Source organism: Rhinatrema bivittatum, chromosome 5 (genome assembly GCF_901001135.1).
Source record: "Rhinatrema bivittatum chromosome 5, aRhiBiv1.1, whole genome shotgun sequence".
Lineage (NCBI taxonomy): Eukaryota > Metazoa > Chordata > Amphibia > Gymnophiona > Rhinatrematidae > Rhinatrema > Rhinatrema bivittatum.
Genome location: NC_042619.1, coordinates 116684557 through 116710959, shown reverse-complemented (window position 1 = coordinate 116710959; position 26403 = coordinate 116684557). Strand labels below are relative to the sequence as shown.

General features: G+C 48.3%; 1 protein-coding gene across 3 annotated transcripts in view; it reads right to left on the bottom strand.

Annotated features, from left to right (window-relative positions):
- The window catches only part of CKAP2 (cytoskeleton associated protein 2), an 83680-nt gene that overhangs the window by 31517 nt on the left and 25760 nt on the right, over positions 1–26403 (bottom strand). For all 3 annotated transcript variants that reach the window (XM_029602783.1, XM_029602785.1, XM_029602784.1), the window contains exons 5-6: positions 23031–23241; positions 22052–22222 (exon numbers count right to left, since the gene is read on the bottom strand). In XM_029602783.1, the coding sequence (XP_029458643.1) occupies positions 22052–22222; positions 23031–23241 (382 nt within the window). The remainder of the gene's footprint in view (positions 1–22051; positions 22223–23030; positions 23242–26403) is intronic.

Below are 26403 nucleotides of genomic sequence, written 5' to 3'. Positions count from 1 at the left end.
ATTGCGATATCCCCTGTAGACGTGTCCGCCTCCTGAGGCGGAGTCGTCAACTCTAGCTCCTGCAACACGTGGAGAATAAGGGAGCTTAATTCTTCTTTCCCAAACAAGCGGAGTACCTGGGGATCATCCCCAGCTACAGCCCCCGGATCGTCGGCCATCAGCAAGTCCGGAGCTCCCGGGGATTCCGGAGCGGCTCCTGTGCCTCCCAGGTCCTCAGCCCCACCCCCCCTCGGGCGGGGACCCTTGATCCCGGAGGACCCCACGTCCGGTGGACTCCCCCCCGAGACGGGGGCGGCCTTGGGAACCTTCGGGGGAGCGGGAGCCTCCGCCTCCCAGCCGGATTCTGCCTGTAAAAAGGCTTTGTGCATTAACAGCACAAAATCAGAAGAAAATGGCACTGACCGTTTCAGACTCTTCTTCTGACCACCCGATGCAGGGGGGCCCCGAGGAGACCCCGAATCGGCCTGGGAGCACGGGCTCTGTGCCTCAGGAGAGGGAGGAGGGGAGATCTCCTCCTCCGACGCTGAACAGGCAGCCTGCCGCGTGTTCAAAATGGCCGCCGCACTCCTCCCCGGTGGAGGAGGGGCCGAAGGACGACTGCCTGAGGCGCTGCTGTGCCGCTCCGGAGAAAGGCGAGACGATCGGCTGCGGGCAGCGCTCGGCCCCCCCGAGGGTCCCTCGCCCCCGGGAACACATCGGGGGCAGAGACCCCCGCGGGAGAGTCGCGCCCCCGCCTCTCCACAGGTCAGGCAGACCGAAGATCGCGGCATCAGCACCGCGAACGGAGCAGCACGACCAAATGGCGCCAAAAAAAAAAAAATCTCCGAGAGGAGAGCCTCACAGAAAACGCGCGCCGGGTGAGCTAGCCACCCCCTCCGGGGTCCGAGCAGGCACGGGCAGGCCGGGGCAGTAGAAAAACGAGCACACTGCCTGTCTCCAACAGGACTTAAACTGCTCTGCAAGTAAAAACTTTTTTTTTTTTTTTTTTTTTTAAACCCCCTTCAGGACTAAAGCCTGGAATTTGGGGGGGGAGGGTGACCGGCCCACCGGTAAGCTCTCCCCCAGGCTGCGGACACACTAACCCGGGAATATCAGAAGGGTACTACCCTCCGAGCCTGCCTCACACTAATGCCTAGCTACGCAGCGCAATACACTCACACAGACATTCACACAGACCGACAGGCAGACAGAGGAGAGAAAAGGAAGCATCCAATGATCTTGCCCCCTGTCCTACCTTACTTTTTATAGTGTATTTTATTGTTTTAATTTTACCCCGACCGATAGATAGAAACGACCGGAGCAGGACCGCAGGTTATGCCTCTCAATCTGCTGGAGTCAGAGATTATACTGAAGGATCGCAGGGGGCACACCAGTGTATATAGGGGGTGCTTTCAGTTTTCTCTCTGACTCCATCTGCTGGAGGGGAGGCATAACCCAGCTGTCTGGACTGATCCTGGTACGTACTGGGAATATAGTTGCAAAATAGACTGGAGTACGATATGTTCTATGTAAGGAACTGGAGAAATTACTTACCTGATAATTTCATTTTCCTTCACCGCCGCACTCAAGGTTGCACCCGCTGCCTCTCAGCCTCACCCGATGTCGGGGGCTAGGTCCCCGCTGAGGGTCTGCCACGGAACGAGGCTTACCTCAGAAGGATCGCGGAAATCACCTCGGGATATCTGAACTGGGGGAGGGACCCAATGGGTGTCACCGCAGGAGAGCACAGCTTGTCCGTAGAGGTAAGATTTTCTTCTTAATTTGGTTTTCTTTGGTAAGATTACGCCAATGCTGTGCTAGCGTGCGGAGTCCCTAAAACTCAGGGGTCGGGAACCTTTTTGGCTGAGAGAGCCATGAATGCCACATTTTAAAATATAATTCCGTGAGAGCCATACTAACTACAACCCCCCCACCCTCCTGACCCCCCCCCCAAGACCTACCAAATTAATTTACTACAACCCCCTACTCTCCTGACACCCCCCAAGACCTCCAAAATTAATTTACTACAAGCCCCAACCCTCCTGACCTGCCAAAAGTCCCTGGTGGTCCAGCGGGGGTCCAGGAGCGGTCTGGGAGCGATCTCCTGGACTTGGGCTGTCTGCTGCCAGTAGTCAAAATGGCGCAGACGGCCCTTTGCCCTCACTATGTCACTGGGGACGACCAATGGCGGCGGTAGCCCCTGTGACATAGTAAGGGCAAAGGGCCATCGATGCCATTTTGATTACTGGCAGCCGACGGCCCTTTGCCCTTACTATGTCACAGGGGCTACCGCCGCCTCTGGTCGACCCCAGTGACATAGTGAGGGCTAAGGGCCGTCGGCGCCATTTTGACCACTGGCAGCCGACAGCCCAAGTCCAGGAGATCGCTCCCGGACCGCTCCTGGACCACCAGGGATGTTTGGCAGGTCTTGGGGGGGTGGGGTCAGGAGAGTGGGGGGGTTTTGTTAGATTTTTACTTTTTTATTAAAGATTTGTCTGCAAGCCAGATGCAGCCATCAAGAGAGCCACATCTGGCTCGCGAGCCATAGGTTTCCGACCCCTGCCCTAACTGCTATGGAGACAGAAAATACTGAAGAGCTGCACTTCCTGCAGGGGTATATGTACTAGGGCTGCGTCAGATTGAAATCTGATCCGTCTCCAACTGCTGTCAGGAATACACTATACCCATTGGTCCTGAGTCCATCTGCTACACGCTAGGAAAAGACCATTAACTAAGAGCAAGAAGCCTGGCAGCCCAATAACAGAGTCAAAAATTAGGAAGAGTCATCCCTCCTTGTCGCTTAGGAAGCCATAATTGGCAAAGTTGAATGCTGGGACGACGAAAAGTTCCAAATAAATTGAGAAACAATGGAGAAATTACTTACCTGATAATTTCGTTTTCCTTAGTGTAGACAGATGGACTCAGGACCAATGGGTATAGTGTACTCATGCTAGCAGTTTGAGACTGATCAGATTTCAATCTGACGTCAGCACCTAGTACATATACCCCTGCAGGAAGTGCAGATTCTCAGTATTCTTCCTTGCAAAGCATTATGGATATATGTGTGACTGACCGATTGATTAACTTAATGTGTTTATTCTGATTGGATTGAATTGGTTGATCGACTATAGCTGGAGACCGCCAGTGTCCTCAACCGGAAGGCGTCGAAACCCGGCAGGGTGGATGCCCTATGATGAGTAAAACAATGGCTTACCTTGATATGATGAACGACCATGTGTAATGGCAGCCAAGGGTGGGCTGCTGAGTCCATCTGTCTATACTAAGGAAAACAAAATTATCAGGTAAATAATTTCTCCATTTCCTAGCGTGTAGCAGATGGACTCAGGACCAATGGGATGTATAAAAGCTACTCCCGAACTGGGTGGGAGGCTGCCCGTGGTCCAATAAGGATTGCCCTTGCAAATGCTGTGTCCTCCCGAGCCTGAACATCCAGACGGTAGAATCTGGAGAAGGTATGGATGGAGGACCACGTTACCACCCTGCAGATCTCGGCAGGTGACAGCATTCTGGTTTCTGCCCAGGAGACTGCCTGGGCTCTGGTGGAATGGGCCTTGACCTGTAGAGGTGGTGGTTTTCCTGCTTCTACGTAGGCCGCCTTGATGACTTCTTTGATCCAGCAGGCGATGCTTGCCCGTGAGGCCGCTTCCCCTTGCTTCTTCCCGCTGTGCAGGACGAATAGATGGTCCGTCTTTTGTACCATTTCTGACATTTCCAGGTATCTGGATACTAGTCTGCTGATGTCGAGATGGCGTAGAGACCGGCCTTCTTCCGACTTCTTCACACCTTCCGTGGTTGGTAATGAAATGGTTTGGTTGAGGTGGAAGTGTGAGACCACTTTGGGTAGGAAGGATGGGACCGTGCGTAGATGGATAGTCCCTGGGGTGATTCTGAGGAATGGATCACGGCAGGACAGTACTTGTAGCTCTGAGATGCGGCGGGCCGAGCATACAGCCAGCAAGAACACCATTTTTAGGGTTATTAGACGGAGAGACAGGCCTCGGAGGGGTCTGAAGGCAGGTCCCGCTAGGAATTCCAGAATGAGGTTGAGGTTCCACAGGGGCACTGGCCACTTTAGTGGTGGGCGAATGTGTTCGACCCTTTTCAGGAATCTTGATATGTCCGGGTGCGCGGCAATGCTGTCGCCCTTGTTCCTGGGGCCGTAGCATGACAGCGCTGCCACCTGTACCTTGATTGAGTTGAGGGACAGGTCCTTCTGGAGTCCATTCTGTAGGAATTCTAAGATTATTGGGACTTTAGAGGCGTGTGGTTCGATGTGATCTTTGCACCAGGCCTCAAAAACTCTCCAGGTACTTATATATGTTAGCGATGTGGAAAACTTGCGTGCTCGGAGGAGGGTATCTATTACTGCCCCCGAGTATCCCCTCTTCCTCAGTCGGGCCCTCTCAATGGCCAGACCGTAAGAGAGAATTGAGCTGGATCCTCGTGAAGGATGGGACCTTGTTGTAGTAGGTCCCTGTGTGGAGGCAGGGGCAGAGGGTCCCCTGCCAGTAGTCTTCTCATGTCTGCGAACCAGGGTCTTCTTGGCCAGTCCGGGGCCACCAGAAGAACTAGACCTCTGTGTCGCTGAATCTTGTGAATGACTGCGCCCAGCAGGGGCCATGGGGGAAAGGCGTATAGGGTCCCCGGTGGCCAGGTTTGTACCAGGGCGTCGATCCCTTGTGACTGCGGATCTCGCCTGCGACTGAAGTATCTGGGTACTTGGGCGTTGGATCTGTTTGCCAGAAGATCCATGTCTGGGGTCCCCCACCAATCCACTATCATCTTGAAGGCTGTGGTTGACAGCTTCCATTCTCCCGGGTTTAGGCTCTCTCTGCTGAGGAAGTCTGCCGTGGTGTTGTCCTTCCCTGCAATGTGGACGGCGGAGATGTCCTGGAGATTTGCTTCCGCCCAGGTCATCAGGGGGCCTATTTCTAAGGATACCTGTTGGCTTCTGGTTCTGCCCTGCCTGTTGATGTAGGCCACCATGGTGGCGTTGTCCGACATCACTCTGACCGCTTTGTTTCAAAGTCTGTGGGCAAGCTGCAGGCAGGCTAGCCGGACTGCCTGTGCCTCTAATCGGTTGATGTTCCACCCCGACTCGACTTCGTTCCACCGCCCTTGGGCGGTTAGCTCTTCGCAGTGTGCTCCCCATCCGCGTAGGCTGGCATCTGTGGTGAGCAGGGTCCAGGTCGGGGAGGATATTCTTGATCCCCGGCTCATGTGGTTGGACTGCAGCCACCATCTTAGCTGGATCCGAACTCTGGTCGGTAGAGAAAGATGCACGGTGTAGTTCTGGGATCATGGACTCCACCGTGATAGGAGAGAGCGCTGCAAAGGTCTTATGTGGGCTCGCGCCCATGGTACCACTTCCAGCGTGGATGCCATTAGACCGAGGACTTGTAGGTAATCCCATGCTGTGGGCCGGGTGGCGCTCAGCAGGGTCTGGAGTCGGTCCCGCAGCTTTGATCTCCTTGTGGGGGTCAGACTGACCTTGTCCTCCTTGGTGTCGAATCGGACTCCTAGGTATTCCAGCGACTGCGATGGCTTAGGGAGCTCTTGTTTGTATTGACTACCCATCCTAGGCTTTCCAGTAGAGTTATGACTCTGTTGGTTGCTCGGTGGCTCTCCTCCGGTGATTTTGCTCTGATCAGCCAGTCGTCCAGGTAAGGATGAACAAGGATTCCTTCCTTCCTGAGTGTCGTCGCTACCACTACTATTACCTTGGTGAAGGTCCACGGTGCGGTGGCTAACCGGAAGGGTAGTGCCCGGAATTGATAGTGGTGATTCAGGACCTTGAAGTGTAGGTAGCGTTGGTGTTCCTGATGGATTGGGATGTGCAAGTAGGCTTCCGACAGATCCAGGGATGTGAGATATTCTCCTGGCTGTATTGCACGTATGACTGACCGCAGGGTTTCCATTCGAAATCTTGGGACCCTTAGGTGTCGGTTGACTGACTTGAGGTCCAGGATGGGTCTGAACGTACCTTCTTTCTTGGGTACGATGAAGTAAATGGAGTATTGCCCAGAATTTAATTCCCGTGCTGGTACCGGGGTTATGGCCTCTAGGGTCAGGAGTCTGGACAGGGTAGCTTCCACTGCCGCCCTCTTGAGGGGGTCGTGGCAGGGAGATTCCACGAACTTGTCCGGAGGGGATCGGAGGAAATCCAGGTAGTACCCTTCTCTGATGATGGCTAGGACCCACTTTTCCGAAGTTATCTCGACCCATCTGCGGTAGAATAGGGATAGTCTGCCCCCTATGGCTTCTTCCCTTGGATGGGTCGGCTGAATTTCATTGTGGGGTGCGCCTGGGCCCGAGCTGGTCCCCTCTTGCTGTGTTTGTTCCGAAAGGACTGGTTCCTGCCCGTAGGGCGGGGTGCTTGGAAGTTATTCTTGTAAGGGTTGAAGCGTTGAGAACTTCTGCCTCTGGAAGGCCTGGGGAAGGAAAGCTGGTTTCTCTTAGACTTGTCCTCTGGTAGGTGAGGAACTGGAGAGTCGCCCCATTTGTTAGCCAGCTTCTCTAGTTCGCTGCCGAACAGGAGGGATCCCCAGAAGGGCAGTCTTGTGAGGCGTGTCTTGGAGGAGGCGTCGGCCGACCAATTTCGCAGCCAGAGTTGTCTCCTGGCTGCCACTGTGGATGACACTCCTCTGGCTGCCGTGAGTACTAGGTCGGAGGCAGCATCAGTGAGGAAAGAAAGTGCCGGTTCCATGTCTTCCCCCGGGGTGTTGTTCCTGGCTTGGGATAAACAGGAGCGTGTCACCACGGTACAGCAGGACGCAATTTGGAGGGACATGGCTGCTACCTCAAAGGCCTGTTTCAGTATGGCTTCCAGGTGTCTGTCGTGTGCATCCTTGAGGGCCGCTCCACCTTCCACTGGTATGGTGGTGCGCTTAGTGACCGCGCAAACCATGGCGTCCACCTTGGGGCACGCCAGAAGCTCCTTGGTTGCTGGGTCCAGGAGGTACATGGCCGAGAAGGCTTGACCCCCTTTGAATGAGGATTCCGGCGTATTCCACTCCAGGTCAATTAGCTGTTGTGCTGCCTGTAAGAGGGGAAAATGGTGGGACGTCTGTCGAAGGCCCTCCAGCAGGGGGTTCATTCTAGGTTCCCCTGGGGTGCTTTGGCCCGGGATGGCGAGCTCCGACAAGCATTGAGATACCAGGTCCGGAAGCTCATCCTTTGAGAAGAAGCGTCTCATGGTTCGATGTGGCTCCGTCCCTGAGCTGAGTTCTCCCTCCTCGGAGAAATCAGTGTCCCCGTAGGTGGGGTTTCTGGGTGGTGGGAGCCTGTGCCTAGGCCTCGAGGGTCCTGGGGTATGGAGCATATGGATAGCCAACCCGGGGTTCAGTCTGCATCTTGATGAAGGCATGAATCCCTTTAAATAACTCCACCCAGGAGATCGATGCCGGGTCCAAGTTAAGAGGCGCCGGTTCCCTGGGGTTCCCCGTCTGAGGGATGGAATCACTAGGGCCAGCTAGGTCCGGGGTGCCTCCCGAGGAGCTAGCACTGGGACCCGAGTGGGGCTGGCCCTGGCCTGGGTCTCCCAGGGCCTCCTCACAGTGTGGGCATAGGGCGTCCGCTTCCTCGCTCTGTGCGGCTCTGAGATGGCATTGCAGGGCAGAGGCCTTGGGCTTTTATGTCTATTATTGGAGGTGCCGCTTCTGTGGACGCGTAAGCTCTTATGCGCTCCATTGCGTCTGGTATATGCGCGCCGGTTTTCCTCTGCGGCGTAGGTATGCACCTTGCAGTGTGCGCCTAAGGAGGTGCGCCCAAAAATTGTGCGCGCCTATAACGCGCGCACAACTATCTGCACCTATTCAAAAATTGGCGCCTATAATATTTATTTATTTATTTTTTGTTTTTATATACCGGAAGTTCCTGTATAAAATACATATCACTCCGGTTCACAGGTAACTGAAATAACTACCGCTGTGTGGCGGTTTACATGGAACATATCAAATGATTTACATAGAACATATCAAACGATTGCTTTATAGTAAGTAGAAAAAAACAAACTAAGTTCACCTATGAAACATATAAATAAGGCCAATAATAAATAGTGTAAAATAAACATTGCATTAATGCTATAGGACAGTGGGTTGATTATATCTTGTTCTTAGCTCTCTGGGAATGCTTGAAGGAAGAGCCAAGTCTTGAGTTTCACCTTAAAAGTGGTATGGCATGGCTCGAGGCGGAGGTCTGGAGGTAGTGAGTTCCAGAGTGACGGGCCCGCTGTGGATAAAGCGCGTTTTCTCAGGGAGGATTTTGCGGGTTGGGTGATCAATCTGTTTTGGTATGCCCTTCTCGTCGGCTTTTTAGAAGTGTGTAGTTGGAGCTGGAATGTTAGGTTGAGTGGGGAGATGTTATGTAGGGCCTTATGAATCATCATGCTGGTTTTAAACTGTATCCTGTATTTGATGGGAAGCCAATGGAGGTGCTGGAGGATCGGGGTGATGTGGTCTTTTTTTTGGCATTGGTGAGAATTCTTGCTGTGGCATTTAAGACCATCTGTAGGGGTTTTGTGGAGCAGGCGGGAAGTCCCAGCAGGAGTGAATTGCAGTAATCCAACTTCGGGAGAATGATGGCTTGGAGTACTGTGCGGAAATCTCTGTAGCGCAGAAGTGGCTTTAGTTTCTTTAAAACTTGTAATTTAAAGAAGCATTCTTTTGTAGTGTTGTTTACGAATTTACTGAGGCTGAGTCTGTTGTCTAGGAGTACACCCAGATCTCTGACTTGAGGTGAGGTGGTGTATCCTGATGTGTCTGGAGAGTTGCTGGAGCTAGGTGTAAATAGTTCCGGTGCTATTATTAGGATTTCCGTTTTGTTAGTATTTAGGACCAGGTTGAGGCTGGTTAGAAGCTCGTTGATGGTTGAGAGGCATTTATTCCAGTAGTTCATGGTCTTGTGTAGGGTGTCTGTTATGGGGATGAGAATTTGTATATCATCCGCGTATAGGAAGTGGGTAAGCTTGAGGTTGGTAAGAAGTTGACAGAGTGGGAGAAGATAAATGTTGAAGAGGGTGGGGGAGAGTGAGGAGCCCTGTGGTACCCCCATTTTGGCTTGTATGGGATGAGACTCCTCGTTGTTTATCTTGACTTTATATGTTCTGTTCTCCAGGAAGGATTTAAACCAGTTGAAGGCTGCTCCTGTGATGCCGATGTCTGTTAGACGTTGTAGTAGGCTAGAGTGATTCACGGTGTCGAACGCTGCGGAAAGATCCAGAAGTGCGAGGAGGCAAGGTTGGCCTTTTTCAAGATTGAAGATAATGGTGTCCGCTAGTGTGGCTAATAGCGATTCGGTGTTCTTTTTCTTCCGGAATCCAAATTGGTTATTTTAGGCTAGGCGCCCAATTACTGGGCGCCTAGCCTAAAATATGCGCTTAGCTTAAATTGTGCGCTCGATCGGGCGGCGAAGAAAGACAAGATGGCGACGGTGAGCGTGTGGGCAATATGGCGACCTCCTTAGAGGGTCTCCACATGGGTAGACCCTGCTCCTCCTCGATCTTCGGAGACCGTTTAAAGGAAAATGTACGCCTTACCTTGTGTTCGGCGCTTCCTGATTTCGACCCGGGCGGTCTCCGGCTGCGGGGGGAGAGGGTAAGTACCTTCACCGCCGCGCTCGAGGGGATGCACCCGCTGCCTCTCAGCCGCGCCCGAACTCCTCTCGCTCGGGGGCTAAGTCCTAGCCGCGATTCGGCTCCGGACCGAGGCTGCCTCTGTGCCGCGCCCGAGCCCTTCTCGCTTGGGGGCTAGGTCCCTGCCGCGATTCAGCCACCGGACCGAGGCTCTCACTTCCGAGGGACCACGGAAATCACCTCGTGAAACTCAACTGGGGGAGGGACCCGAGGGTATCACCGCAGGAGTGCGGGGCTCGTCTTCAGGATGATTTGTTCTTTAATTTTGTTGTAACGCTCGGTGATCGTGAAGATAGCTCCTAACTGCTTTGGCGACTGAAAAATACTGAGAATCTGCACTTCCTGCAGGGGTATATGTACTAGGTGCTGACGTCAGATTGAAATCTGATCCGTCTCCAACTGCTAGCACGAGTACACTATACCCATTGGTCCTGAGTCCATCTGCTACACGCTAGGAAATACTGTGGTGTGAATCGCAAAATCTTAGCGGGAATATGTTGAAATAAATACAAAAACTTTGGTAAAATAACCATCTTGACCAGATTGATATGCCCAGCCCAGGAAAGCGGCAAGTTGGCCCATTTTTGTAATTTTGATTTAGTGAAACTCAGTAGCCCATCGTAATTTTTGGAAAAGAGGGAAACAAAAATCCCCAATATAGGAAAAACCATCTTGAAACACTGAAAACTCTGCCAAGCACGGTGGGATCACTGAGCAAGAGCCTTAGAGAAAATCTCAGATTTGGTCAAATTAATTTTATAGCCAGAGATGTGACTAAAGGAAGCAAGAGCTGTACCAGGACCAGAAACACGTGGGTTAGAGAGAAAAAGAGAAGCACATCATCTGCATACAAGGAAATGGAGTGCATGACAGATCCAAGTTGAAAACCTTGAATATCCCAATTTTGCCCAATATGAGCGGTCAACGGTTCAATGGCAAGGTCGAATAAAAGAGGGGATGGGACAGCTCTGTCTTGTATCACATGCGATAGAAAACTGCGGAGACAGAGCTCCATTTATAAGGAGTTGGGCCTGAGGTGTTTCGTACATGGCCTTTATCCATTGCAAGAAGCACTCCGGCAACCTCAAAAGTGTACAGTTAAGGCCAGGAGACACGGACAAAGCCCTTTTCCGTGTCTAGGGAGATAATTAACCCAGTTTTCCCAAACATTTTAGCTAAGTGATAAATACCCGTCGGGTGTTAGATGTAGACACCCGACTCTTGACAATGCTAGACTGGTCCAGGTGTACCAGGTATGGAAGGACAGTTTCCAAATGAAGTTGCAAAATGTTTGCAAATATTTTTAAATCTGTATTTAGTAAAGAAATGGGGTGGTACGATTCACAATCGGGTCTTTCTCTTCTATGTGAATAAGAGAAATAGTGGCATTACCCAAGGATCCCAGGGAAAGAGCGGATAAACCAGCTTGATTATTCAGAGGAAGCAAAAAGGACCAATGTCCAAAAAACATTTCTTAAAAGAGTCAATAGAATAGCCATCTACCCTGGACATTTTGAACTGGCAGCCCACCCACCACCTTTGGGCACCCTGCGGCACTTCTCCATCGCCATGGGAACAGAAGAGAAGAAAAAAATATCACCTGAAACTGAAAAAGGAGAAAAAACAGAACTGCAATGTGAGGGAGAGACCCAATTGGAAGCCCTGCCCCCCCGACGTCAGAGGCAGCTCCGACCGTTGAAAGGCGCCCTGCCACCAGCACCCTCAAACTGGCAGCCCACCCACCATCTTTGAGCGCCCTGCGGCACTTCTCCATCGCCATGGGAACAGAAGAGAAGAAAAAAATATCACCTGAAACTGAAAAAGGAAAAAAAAACAGAACTGCAATGTTAGGGAGAAACCCGATCGGAAGCCCCGCCCCCTGATGTCACCAGGGGCAGCTCCGACTGTTGAACGGCGCCCTGCCACCAGGTGCTGCATGCCATGCGTCACGCGCCCAAGGGGCACGACAAAGTGGCCCTCCCCTCTGTGCACCCCTTAGTGCAACCTGTAGTGCAAATGCCAGTTAATATCTTTGCAATTGAATATCTCTCCTTTGTTTAATATACTTCCTGTTATCCCTTTTTGCTCAATTGTTAAAAATCCTGCATTTGAGCTTTTGTAAACCATTGTGATGGCTTTACCAAATGACAGTATATAAAAACTCACTAAATAAATAAATAAGGGAGAGCTTGGATAGCCGTACAAATTTCACCCATCGTTATAGGGACAGCCAGCATTTCTCTCTGCAGCTCCTCAAGCATTGGCAAATCCAGCCAATCTAAAAACCCTTGCATGAGCGAGGGGTCACAAGGCGTAGTGGATGAGTATAGGTCAGAGAAACAGCTTACCATCTCCTGCTCTATACCATGGGGATCAGTTGTTAATGACCCAGAGGCATCTCACAATCTGGCAATGTGAAATGCTCTTTTTTTTTTTTTTTTTTTAAACTTAGCCAGCAGGGCCCCTGCCCGATTACCATGCTCATAACGCAATTTAGTGAATTTAAGAGAACTTTCTGTTTTGGCTAACTTCCAAGGACCGAAGGTCACATCAAGCTGTCTCGAGTTGTTTATAAGTTTAGGAAGGCAATCCCTTTTATGTTGAGCTTCCAACCGTTCAATCTTGGAGCACAAGATAGCTAGCTTATTGCAAAAATCCCTCTGAATGTAACTAGCATAACTAATATGGCCCCTCAAATAGGCTTTGAATGTTTCCCATCTAAGAACCGGAGAATAGTCTGAGGCAGGGTTGTGTTCATTGAAGTCATGAGTTTTTGTCGTAACCATATGGAGAAAGTCTAATTTCCCCAAAAGGGGTGTGTTCAACCTCCACCTCTGAGTACGCTCCCGGGTATCAATAGGCTTGAGTGTCAATTGCATGGCTTGATGGTCAGAAATAGTACAAGGAAGTATCGTACAACTTTGAGTTTTGGCCAGAAAAGATGGGGAGCACAGAAAATAAATCAATCCAACTATAAGATCCATGTCGAGGGGAGTAATAAGTATAATCCCACTCAGTTCCATGGTAGGACCTCCATACGTCAAGGAAAAAAGAAAGAACTAAGCAAGCTATGTTGCGCCAGCCCCGATGTGAGAGAGTGAGTGCTGCCATGCGATCGATCTAATGAGGGGTCTATGCATATGTTCCAAGCTCAGTCCACACAAAATCCCACCCCCCAGTGAAATAAGAGTATGCAACAATGTGTGATAAAACCCCCTTCCTTACATAGTTAGGGCCATACACATTAACCAACAGAAAAGCGTCAGAACAAGGAACAATCTGGAACATATCGCCCATCAGGGTCTTTTATATATTTACGAACCATCAAGGGCAAGGACATGGCTATAAGAATAATTCTAAAAGTACAAGTATGTAAAGAATGAGTAATAAATTTCACCCAGCCCTGTCGAACCTGCTCATGCTCAGCATTAGTAAGGTATTTTTCTTGTAAAAAAATAAATAAATAAGAGATGCGCTCTTTGGTTTTTGGCCCATAATATACATTTCCTCTTCTATTTTACTGATCTGAATTTTATGTATTATGTAACTATGTTTTATATTTTTAATTGATATATTTTACCCAACTTTTGCTATTTTTGTACTTAAATTATGTGAACCAGCATGATGTCCCACAAATATTCTGTATATAAAAATAAAATTCACAGGGGAGGAGATGCCTTGAACATTAAGGGAAAGAATTAATCTCAGAGGACATGACAGAAGGTACGAGATACATAAAAAAATAGTGGCCTGCACCCAGAGGCTACATCCAGAAAATGGTTCACACGTATGCAAATGAATCTCCAAAGAAAAGAAGGGAGACACCTTGGAAAAACAAAAATCATAAGTTTGGATCAGATCCTGTATACAGGAAACACTATTTAGCTGGGTCAATACAGCCGAAAAGTTATCCAAGAGATCAAGTACTGTTAGTAGCTCCCGTTGTTTAAAGGTCTGACACCAGGGCCTCTGCCTCTTTAGGTGTAGCACAAGATTTTACTTTACCATCCAGAATAACTTGCAATCTGGCAGGGAAAAGTAACGCATAGGAAGCTAAGTGGCTGAGCTCTTTCTTTATTGGCTGAAATAGCTGCTGTTGCCATTCTGTGGAGAAGTCGGCAAAAATCATAATTTTAGCGCCATCGAGAAGCAAGTTCCCTGCCTCGTGTGCCGCCCGCAGTATTTTCTGTTTGTCCGAAAAGCTATGAAGTCATGCAGTCAGAATTTGCGGACGTTGAGTTGTCAGCTTGCGATGTTGCCACGTGGTGAGCGCGATCAATTTTTAAGACGCCATCTTTGCCGGGTAGGCCCAAGAGCTGTGGTAGCCAGCGGGAAACAAAAGCAGCAGTGTCTTTCCCCTCAGCCCTCTCCTGAAGGCCAAGTATCCTGATGTTGTTCCACCTCGATCGACTCTTGAGGTCATCCATTTTATTAATCGCTGCAAGTTGTTGTGATGTGTGTGCCTGAGCTTGAGACCAACATGGAGATGGCAACTGACCCAGAATCATCTGCTATCTTAGCCTTTCTGGCTATGTGAACTTTAAATGCCCTACTAAGCCTGACCTGGAGGAATTCCAAGGACACCTGGACAACAGTTGAAGCTGGCAACAATTTGTGATACCTAATTATAGGGTCACAAAAGCAGAAGGCAACAGTTAGAACCTCAGGCTTGAATGTTGGTTATTAGGGCATCTGAATACATAGCACACAGCCTAAGATATAACGATTGCCCTGATCAGCAAGATTTTAACAGAACAAAGGATTATCTAAAGAGTGATGGTAAATGGGCCCCAACTTGGAGTACTGGTCAGGGTAGTTTAGGAATACTGTATCATGCTGTTGACATGACAACTTACGTAAATGATACTCCATGTGGTCACGCAAATTAAGAATTTCTGACCTAGTACTGTATTTTACCTATAAAAGAAGGATCAGTTCATGCATACAAAGAGATGCTGGTGGTCAGTGTGTCAGAGAAAGGGCATCCAGCATCTCCCAAGAATACTTATATTGCTCAGTAAAAAAGTTATGCTTTCTACAAAATCTAAGTGTTCTTTTATCCATGGGTAAGCGCCATAAAGCGTGTTGTGGCACTTAACAGTTGACGTTCCAATTTTTCGACTTTTGCCTGCATTGATGTGCGAGAGTCCACGAGGTCCGAAATGCGAATGTCTGCCTAGTCAATGCGGCCGCCATGATTGCACACTGTTTCCAGCAGTCATGCGATCTTATCGACAATACCGAGCCTGGTGTCCAGTCTCTTAGTAACGTGCGTGGCAAATTCCTCTATTAAAGCTGACATTCGATCTTGGTCGCCGGCTGCAGCAAAAGTGTCTCTCTCTGAATCTTAAGTCAGGAGAGGGGACATTGGGGGAGAGGCACACTCAGGCAATTTCCCCCTCGGAATTTTAGAACATTTCTGACCACAGATCGGACAGAGAGCTCTGGCTAGAATCTTCAGAAAGCCATCAGTGTTTAAAAAAAAAAAAAAAAACCCAGGGAGGGGGGGGGGGGCGCTATGCTGTGCTGGGAGGGGATAATTAGTTTAGGCCCCACGAGAGCTCAGCGAAGGGATGTCTGGCTTGCTCAGAGCATACCTGGAAATCCCCCTACACCTAGTTTTCTAAAGCAGCCAGAGGGCAGATTATGGCACGATAGGGACTTTTTCAGCAAGTCTGCTACATAAATAGGGTCCTTCCTTTTCAATTTTTGTTTTGCTTGGGAATTTCAATGCTATAACAAAAAAGGCAGTAGAAAAATGACTGATATAACAGGAGAAAAATGAATGGAAGAGTGTTTTAAATAATGAAATTCTCAAGCAAAATAAAATAAACTGAAAACAAAGGCCCCCTAAACTTAAAAGATCATTTACATACCGAAATGAAACTTGTTGCACACGGAAGGAAATAAATATTGAAAAACACTGCAAAGTTCAGTAAGAGTAGACAAGTCTTGGCCAGTCCAGTACTCCTGTTTCAATTATATCTTTATTAAATTTTCCAATTAATATAATGAAAAAGAAAGCAAAACCTCATACATATCAGGAAAAAAGAGAAAAGTAAACAAACAGCATAGATGCACGTTCAGCATCTTTATTATAAAAGTCTCTAAATGCAAAGGGTCTATGAAAAACTTTAGACTGAAAAAGTAATAAAACATCTACACAGGCATTTCAAAGAGAAAGGCACCCAAGGCCAAAACTTTACTTTTCAAAGAAAGGAAATGTCTCCTTCGGGCCTCAGTAGCACGGGAGATATCAGAAAATACATAGACTTTCTGCCCACAGAAGGTAATACCATTGTTTTTGAAAAATTTAGAATACACTAGGATCCTCATCCTGTTCGGCACAAAAGGAAACAATTAATGTAGTCCTATCTGATATCAAATCAAATGACTTCTAAAAATGTAGTTATACCAGGACTATCTTCTTCATTATCAATCCTTCCTTGATCAATAACATTCACATTGCTCTGTCTTGGTAAATAGAATATTTTAGATATAAGTGGCATCCTATCTTCAAATTATAGAAGCTTTTAAGAATTTTTTAACAATTCAGATGCTGACAGTTAGCCTTGAACAAGGAAAATTAATACGTAAATTTCCAGCTCTAAACATTTTCTAGAGTCTCTCTCACTATGCATAACCAGACTATTTTTACTATGAGCAGTTCCAGCATTTTGAAATGATGAAACCTGCAAAAATTCAAGATCGATGTTTATAATTCTTCCAAATTTTTCCCCTTGTGATTCATAGGAGGATCTATTTTCCCATTACTAAGGAAGTCAACTGTGAGACTGATTGAGAGAAGTCAGGAGAGTCACATTGGATGGTTCAACTAAATCCCCAGCGCCCAGGATAGTTACCCTCATGGCTAGGCAGGCCCATTGGGGTGAAGTGCACTGATGTCATGTGACCCAGCAACTGCAAAAGCAGGGGGCTGAAGCCTCTGCCAGCAACTAATGGACCTGGCTAGACTCATGGCCATTCGATTGCTGGGTAGGAATGCTCTGGCCACTGTGGTGTCCAGTTCTGCTCCGATGAAGCTGAGTCGATGGGATGGCATCAGCTGGGATTTTGGGAAATTGATGAGAAACCCCAGCGATTGGAGGACTCGAATGTTGAAGTTCAGGGACTGTAACTCCTCAAGGAACTCCTGATGAGTCAGTCATCTAGATATGGGAACACATGTACCCCCTTGCGGTGCAGGTGTGCCCCCACCACTACCAAGCACTTGGTGAAGACTCTAGATGCGGCGGCAAGCCCAAAAGAAAGAATCTTGTACTAGAAATGCCTCAGGCCTACCACGAAGCACAGGTATCTCAGATAAGGCGGAAATATGGCGATGTGTGCGTAGGTGTCCTGCAGATCAAGAGAACAAAGCAGATCCCTCTGATGAAGAAGCGGGATCAATATGCCCAACGAGACCATTTTGAACCGCTCCTGCTTGAGGAACCTGTTTAAGGCCCAGAGGTCGAGGATGGGTCAGAGTCCGTCTGTTCTCTTTGGAATGAGAAAATATCTGGAGTAGAACCCCTGACCTCATTGGTCGTGGGGGAACTGGTTCGACAGCTTTTGACCGCAACAGGGCTGAGAGTTCTAACTCTAGGATCGTCACATGCTCCATGAGGCTCCACCCCGGCGAGAGAAGAGAGTCTTGGTGGGATGCTGAGAAGATTTAGGTGGTAGCCGCATTTTATGATGTTTAATGCACAGTGGTCATGGGGGTCCAGCAGTCTACGAATAAGCAGAGCCGGCCCCCGACCAGTGAGTCACCTGTGAGCACCAGGGTTAGGCTGCTGCTCTCTCGGCGCCAGTCAAAACCCCAATGCAGGGCCGGGCTAAGGTGCGGGCTGGGCATGATCCTTCGGTGCAGTCCGAGCCGTATGAGTTTCAGAGACCAAAGGATAGTATCTCCGTTGCCTGTGGAAACTTTTTCTGGGGTCCCTATGGTGTGCCCCGTGGGTCGCCAAGGGGTCTGAGGTGGTAGCGGACAACTGATGCAGGGTTTCATGATGATCCTTTAACTAGGCTACTGCATCTCAGACTTTATCCCCAAACGGGTTTTCCTCTGTACAGGGGAGGTCGGCCAGGGTGTCTGAGACAGCGGCTGCCGACACCCTCGCCACTGTCTCAAAGACATCGTAGGCCGCTCGTACTTCGTGCTTGCTGGCCTCAAACCCCTTTTGCACAATGATTTCCAAACTTTCTTGGAATTGTTGTGGGAGACCCTCAGCAAGCTCCTGGACTTGCTTCTAGAGGTTATGTCTGTTCTGGTTCATGTACAACTGATATGCCGCTATTCGGGCAATGAGCATCGCCCCCTGGAAGACCTTGCAGCCCAGGGTATCCAAGGCTATTTGATCCTTCCCTGGAGGGGCAGAAGAGTGAGTACAGGCTCTCTTGGCCTTCTTCTGATAGACTCCACTACCACAGATTGGTGTCAAAGCTGGCTCTTTTGGAAGCAGAGGGCCTGCTGCACTAGATAAAGTTGTCAGTCTTCCTGTTGACCGGAGCCTCGGAGCCTGGGTGTTCCCATAACTGGTAGAGAAGGTCTAGGACAGCAGCCACCTCTTTAGGTATATCCACGACTTGGAGGACCTCCAACATCTTATGGCAGGCATCCTCTTCCATCCGTAGTTGGAAGGGAAAGTTTCCACCATCGCCCGAACAAAGCTGGCGAGAGATAGGTCCTAAGAGGGTGGCAAAGGCTCTGACGGAAAGTCAGAGGCATCCGAAGAATGTGCGGAGGAAGCATCGCCCCATGGATCATAAGGGGTCTCCTCCTCACCAACGAGCTGTCTGGGTCGAGGAGGGAAGCCAAACTCCGGGTCTCCGGCATTGATGGCCGCTCAGAGGGCCCGATATCGGCTGCACAGGCATAGAGGGCATCGGGACTTTTGAGGGCCTCGATGGGAGTCAGGGCACTGGGGGGACTCAATGGTCCGAGAGCAGGATCTGGCACCAATGGTGCTGCCCATGGTGGCAGGTGTGGAACCACATCCTCCTCTGAAGAACCCGGAATCGGGATAGTATTGGAAGGAGGAACCAGTGGCGGAAGGGGCACCTGAGGACCTCTGAGCACCGGCTGCGTCGGTAAGGCACCAAGCAGCACGTCCAACCTTTCCAGCAAGGCACCAGAGGGTGCCAGCTCCATTGCAGATATGGGGGCTGGTGTTGGTGCTTGCTGGAGGCCCTGGAGGGCACAGAGTACTGCCTCCCGAAAAGCGAACATAGTAAGCACCGATGCGGAGCGTGACCGGAGCCTCCACAGGGATCCAGGGAGGCTCGGTACCCAACAGACACCAAGATTGGTGGGGAATGTCCTGGGCTCCTGGCTTTGGAAGAGGACGGGGCCTCCTCGCCTCGGGGCCACTTTGGAGGGAGTTCAGCCGGAGCTGGTGCCCCCCCGGCATCTGTACCAACACTGTGCGATGATCACCGGTACCGTTGTTCGGACCGGTCCTTTCTCTGGCGCCGAGAAAGACGATCCCAAGGCCTTGGATTGGCCAGACACCGGTGAAGAGCGATCTCCTGCGCCTTTTTCATCAAGGCGGGGCACCAAAAGCGAAGGTCCTAAGTTAGATCGATCCCCATGACTCTATGTACCTGGGACTGGAGTCGATTGTTTGGAACTGAACAAGTGCTCCATCTTGTCCAGGCAGGCACGCTGGCCTATGAGGGTCATCTGAGCATAGCTGGGACACTGGACATTGTGGGAAGGCCCCAGGCAGAGGATGCAGACGTCATGCGGGTCTGTAATGGACATGGTCCGCAGGTACTGGGGACACTTCCAAAAACCGGTTGCCATTGTAAAAAGGGGGGGACGTGGTCAGTGGCCACGGGGGGGGGGGGGGGGCGCAAACGCCCAGGAACCGACCGCAACAACGCGAAAAATAAGCCTATCGAATGGAGAAACCAATTCGCGAAGGGGGACCCCGGGGGGGGGGGGAGGAGTGAATGAATTCTTCCATGAGGAAAACACCGTGAAGAGCTCCACAAACCGTGAGGCAACAGCACCGCAGAAAAAAGGAGACTGAACGGGGACCCCGTGTGGCTGTGGGGTTAATGGCATACTGGGTATTCTGTGCCGGGCTCCATCTGATGTCGTCACCCATTTGTGAGGGCTACCATCCTGCTTGTCCTGGGAGAATATTTTAGATATAAGTGGCATCCTATCGTCATCAAATTGTAGAAGCTATTAAGAATTTATTGAATTCAGATGCTGACAGTAGCCTTGTACAAGGAAAATTAACAATATGTAAATTTCTAGCTCTAAACATTTTCTAGAGACTATCTTGCTATGCATAACCAGACTATCTTTAATATGAGCAGTTCCAGCATTTTGTAACGCTGAAACCTGCAAAGTCAAGGAGATCAATGTTTACAATTCTTCCAACTTTTTCCATTGTGATTCACAGGAGGATCTATTTTCCATTACTAAGGAATTCAAATGTGAGACTGATTGGGAGACCTACATATTTAGCTTAGCAATCAGCCTCCACAAGTCAAAATCACATTGGGTGGTTCAACTGAACCCCCATTTCCCAGGATAGTAATAGGTGAACAACTCACAGGTTCTGTTGAATTAGCAGGTACTAACACAGGCTGAACAGTGAAGATATCCAATGCAGCCTCAGTCCCACAAAAAGATTCTAGCACATCTGTTGGTCTCAACTCGTCGGGCTTAGATCCTGGTGGTTGTGGAGGCAGTTGGCAAATGTCAGGACACAGAGGCATCCAAGGTACCCTCACTGCAGTCACTCATTGGCAGCTCACCCAGTCTCATTAGGTGAGAATCCATGGGCCAAGAATAGGGGAGGGAGCAGGTGACGAAATAAATTTTGGTTTTCCTTTTCCTCCACATTTATGCAAAGCTGAGCGCCACACTGTCAGCAATTTTAAAGAGCCAACCAGATGCGTAAAGACAACATCATTCCGGCGACTGATGGGGAGGGGCAGGTAACTTGTAGACTTTCCCGGGCAACGCAAAGTTTTTCCACTCTTGGCCCCACTGGCTCACCTCCTCCTCGCAGGCTCCCCCCCCCCCCCCAGTACTCCTGTTTCATTACCCATTTATACACCATATTTTAAACCTTATTTCCCTTCTTCCTTTCATGTATTTAAGTACAGTAATGTTCTCTGATTCTATTTCTTTCATAGAAGAAAAGTATTGCCATTTATTAAAAATGTACTTGCACCATTAATCTACCTAATAATTTCTGCAAATGTGTCATAAGTGCTCTAAAAAATACTATTTTTGCAGAAGAAACCTTTTGCATTTGAACCATTTCCAGTTATGTTTTTACTTCACCAATTTTAGATTTAATATATAAAAAAGTGATGAAGAATCTGAGGCAGGAAGTAGATTGTTTTCATAATCACTGAAAATTAGAAGTCTTGCTCATGTTACTTCATTTCAAATGTAAAATAAACATTTTTCAAAACGTAGTGGGCCGTAATTGCATGCGATACCGCCCTAACACACGCGGTAACGACCGCATCATGATGTTAAAATTAAAATGAGGGAAAGGGGAGGGGTTAGGGCAGGGTTAACAAAATTTTGGGCCTGGTATTGCTGCGGGCGATAATGTTTTACACATTATCACCGGAAGTAGCACTGGAAATAGCTACCCCTTTTGCAGGGGCACTATGGGGGTGATAAGTGTGCGCTGTGGCTGCAATTGCAGCGGGCAAAAAAAAAAAACCCCAAAAACACACCACTGCAATGCAGTCAGGTGCACACTATTGCCCACCTCCCCACCCCTTTCCTGGCCACAACTCTTCATTCCACAATATTTATAGCAGAATAAAGAAATCTAGGTCATAATATGCTATTTTTGTAGTGGGCTTATGTTTTAAGGAGAAAAAGACAAAAGTGCACAAGTTAAACTAGCAATCTATACATTTTCAAAACACTTCCTTTGTTTCTTCACCTACGTGAAGAAAAATGGTAAACAGTGAAAAATCCCACTGAAGTGAGATTAACATGATCACACAGCAACTTGGAGAAAAAGACTAAAGGGACCCCACGTGGACATGTGGTATGGGCATGCTCAGTGAGGCTCAGTCAAAGTTCTAGAAGCTTTGACAAGTTTTTTGTGATTGGCTCCATCGGATGTTACCCATGTGAGCACTGTCATCTTGCTTATCCTCAGAGAATTTCAAACGCTTTCACCTAAAAGGAGGGTGTGCATGCATCAAAATCCCACAATGCATTCCTAGTTTGGTGTTCTATATCACTTAGATTATCTTAAGGCCAAAACTCCACATTTGGATTTGGAAATGTTAAAAAATGTAACACTTTACTGAATGTTCAAACAATCCTGTTTCAAATTCCGGTCATTGTTAAAGCTGTTTTGCCACTGGTTAGCACACGAGATTCTGCTCAAATCTCTCAAAACGTAAAGTTTGGAGTCTCACCTGAGCACCTGCCTGAATTGCTTTCTCACAAATTGAAATCACATTCTCAATGGGACCTCTCTGTTGCTCCAGACGTGCAAGACACACCCAATATTTAGCAAGTTTTTTTGCATCTGGAACATTCTGAACCAGATTTTCCAGTGTGGCAAATATTTCTTCCAGAGGACATCCCTGGAAATTAAGACATACAGTGTAAACATGCATGCAAAATGGTAGTACGAGAATGGTTTTCTTTTCTAAAGAGAAAATAGAACACCTCCCTCTCTCAGCGACAAGAAAAATAGAGATGGACTTTCCCAATTTAAGTTGATGAAACTTAACATTAGATCATTACTAGTTAGGATGAAAAATAGTTTTGCTGAGAGTCTAAAAAATCTATTTCCCTGCTCATCCCAGTGCCTTGGCCCCAATCTGGGCTACAGCAGGTAGTGAGAAAGTAGAGGAGAGAAAAAAGAAGGGGGGCTGCACTTAGGCAACAGGGCAGAGAAAGAGTCGACACTCTCCATGTACTTCTGCCACCCAGCCCCTTCAACCAAGTTATTGCAGGGGTGGGGGCATCAGTATGGTATATGACAAGAACATTTTATCTGATATAAGCCATGGAAAAATGTTTCATACCCTGATTATTTTATATACTGCCACATCAAGCCAGTGCTCTTTGTGGTTCACAACAAACTAATACAAGAGAACAAAATGGTCTGTGTAGCCTAAATCAGTATAGTGGTGCCACCTGAGTCAGTATAGGTGGCTCTCAATTAGTTTAGGTCTGTAAAATTATTAACAGGCACATTACAGTGAACAGTTCTGGGGAGGGATCCATATGGAAATATTAGATTTACAATATACTAGGTTAGGCATACCAGAGAACTGAATCTGGGAAGGGGTCAGCATGGTGGTATAGGCCAGTACACATTGCAGTGGTTCAGGATTACACACATTTATTGTATACATTTAATATAAATCAGTGGATAAATTATACCTGGTCAATTAGCTTAATGTATTCTGCAATTGTCTTATTAACTTTTTCTGTGAATAGTCCTTGCTCATCCTCCTCTAGTAGGGTGATCCAGAATGGCTGAACTGGTGGGTCTTTTGGTGCCTCTTCCTTAGGTGGCATTACCTCTGGTGCTTGTACAGGTGGCCTCTTCATCACCTTTCCTTTTGAAGTCCTCCATTCAGCTAAACGAACTCTGCATGGGTAAAAAAAAAAAAGTTATACTTTACCTTAGATTTCAGAATAAATTCTAATCTAACTTGTTTATACTTACAAAACAAGTTTTCTTTTTTTTTTTTTGGTAAATCACATCTGAAAATTTGAAGTCATTCTTCAAAGTAAGATGTTAAGCCACACAAATCTTTATTCAGTTCATAGAAGAAATTTTTATAAATACTTTGTGTAAAGCCAGATGCTTGACTTAGTAAAACCAGAAGTGTAATTGCTTACCTGTAATTGGGAAAGGGGTGTTCTCCATAGATAGCAGGATAATGGAGAAATTATTTACCTACTAATTTCATTTTCCGTAGTGAAGACAGATGGACTCAAGACCAGTGGGGTTTATGCTCCCCTGCCAGCAGATGGAGACTGAGCAAGCTAATGTCACAGAACATACAACCCTGCAGTGACCCCAGCTTGCCAGTATTCTCTTCAAAAGCAAGTGAACAGACTAGCAAAAAACTTGATTAAAACATGATTTAAGCAGTCAACCATAACCATACTCAAACAAGAAACAATGAACTCACATAAGATTCTAGGAGCTAGGGACTGGATGAACACTTACCAGTAAGCCCTTGGGATCTGTATCCCCACAGGAGGACTACTGACAAACTCAAGTGGCAGCTGAGGGCGGGAAGCTGAGTCCATCAGTCCACACTAAGGAAAATGAAATTATCAGGTAAGTAATTTCTCCATTTCCTAGTGTGTAGACAGATGGACTCAGGACCAGTGGGATGTACCAAAGTTACACCACACATGCAGAGGCTGCATCCTCTTGGGCCTGCACATCCAGATGATAAAACCTGGAAAAAGTATGTAAGGAGGACCATGCCGCAGCTCGGCAGATATCGATGGGAGACTACAAACTAACCTCCAACCTAGTGGAATGAGTCAAACTGCGTAGGCAATGGCTTTTCAGCATTCACATACATGGCTGTCACTACCTCCTTAATCTAGCCAGCTATGGTAGCCCGCGAAGCCGGAACATCCTTACTCCCGCCATGGAGAACCAAAAGGCGATCTATCTTTCAAAAAGGTTCAGAAACCTCCAAATACCGCACGGCAAGTCTCTTGACATCTGAGGGGCGCAAGAGGCAATACTCCTCCGCATTCATGACTATATTCAGGGACGGCAAGGAGATAGACTGATTCAAATTAAAGCCTAGAGACTACTTTGGGCAAGGAGGGAACTGTATACAGCTGTAATGCACCCGAGTCACCCGAAGGGAACAGCTCTCAGCAAGACAAGGCCTGCAGCTCAGAAATTCAACACACTGAACATGAAGACTGTGTTCCTGGTGGCTTTATGTTCAACAACCATAAGGAAAGGCTACACAGAAGTCAGAACATAGGGCCTGCCAAAAAATCAAGCACCAAGTTAAGACTCCACAAGGGAACGGGTAACCTCAAGGGGAGTCTAAGATGCTTCACTCCCTTCAATTACATCAAGGTGAGACAATGAACATGCACATGACCCCTGAAACAGGTAAGAGTCGCAACCTGCATCTTCAAGGAATTAAGGGCCAATCCTTTATTCAAACCATCCTGCAAAAAGAGCAGAATAAATGGGATCTTAACTGAATGAGAAAACACCAGGCCTCAAAACTCTCCAAACCCGCACATAAGCCAAAGAAGTAGAGAACTTGCAAGTGCGGAGAAAGGTGACAATCACTGCAGAGGAACAACCACGCTTCAAGGGCCAAATTGTAAGACAGAACAGAATATGATCCTCATGAAGAACTGGTCCTTGCTGTAACAGATCCATGTGTAGTGGAAGGCAAGAGGGGGTCTCCACCGGGAGTCTTTGCAAATCTGCATACCATGGATGCCTGAGCCAGTCTGGCACCAACAGGAGCACTAGTCCCCTGTGGCCTTCAATCTTGTGACTTATCCTGCCCAGTAAGGGCCATGGACAAAAGGCAGAAAGTAATTGTCTTCCAGCCAGACCTGTATGATACCACAGATCTCTCCTGCAACTGTAGAATTGAGGAACCTTTGCATTGTGAGAAGTCACCAGCTGGTCTAGGAACGGATGGCCCCAGCAATCCACAATCAGCTGAAATGCCTCGGCTGATAACACCACTCTCCTGAGTTCAAACTCTCCCTGCTTAGAAAGTCCGCTCCCATGTTGTCTTTTCCTGCAATGTGCGAGGCAGAGATCATCTGCAGATGTCCTTCCACCCATATCATAAGCTGGTCTATTTCCTGTGACACTGGTTAGCTCTTAGTTCCTCCCTAGCGACTGATGTAGATCATCGCACTATCAAACATCCTGTGGCTGAACTGCCAAGACACCAGTCACACTGCCCGGGCTTCCAGGCGATTGATGTTCCAACGAGACTTCAGCAGTCCAATGCCCTGGGGCCATCAACTCCAGACAGTGAGCCCCCCCAACCGCAGGGACTCTCATCTGTCATGAGCCCCAACCAAGTCAGAGAGGCCAAGGGAACTCCCTTCCTTGGAGGCAGGAGCAGATTTCTTTCAGCAAGTGGAGCCGAACCGCATAGTCCTGAGACTGCGGATTCCAACGAGACAGCAGGAAGCGCTGAAGAGAACGCATATGCACCTTCACCCACGGCACCACTTCCAGGGTTGCCACCATCAAGCCAAGTAGCAGTAGGTAGGACCTCACATTTGGATGCACAATATTCACCAACTGACGCACTCGAGACATCAACTTCTGAACCTGAACTTCCGGCAGGAAAATTTTGTTCTGCCCTGTGTCGAATTGGACCCCCCAGACTCCCAGCGACCGGGATGGCTGAAGATTGCTCTTTGTCAGGTTCACCAGTCAACCAAGGTCCCGCAATGAGATTAACCTTGTGTGTCACCAGGTGACTTTCTTTCTAAGATTTGGCTTGAATCAGCCAGTCTTCCAAACAGTGGGCACCAGGATACCTTCTCTTCACAAGACCACCACTACCACTTCTATAAACTTGGAAAATGTACTGGGAGCAGTGGCTAGCCCAAAGGGCAGCACCCAAAACTAAGAATGGCGCCTCAACACCTCAAAGTGTAGAATGCGGTGGTGCTCCAATTGGATGGGAATATGAAGGTAAGCCTCTGACAGATCCAGGGAGGTCAGAAATTCTGACTGAACTGCCATTATCACAGAGTGTAAGGTTTCCATGCGAAAATG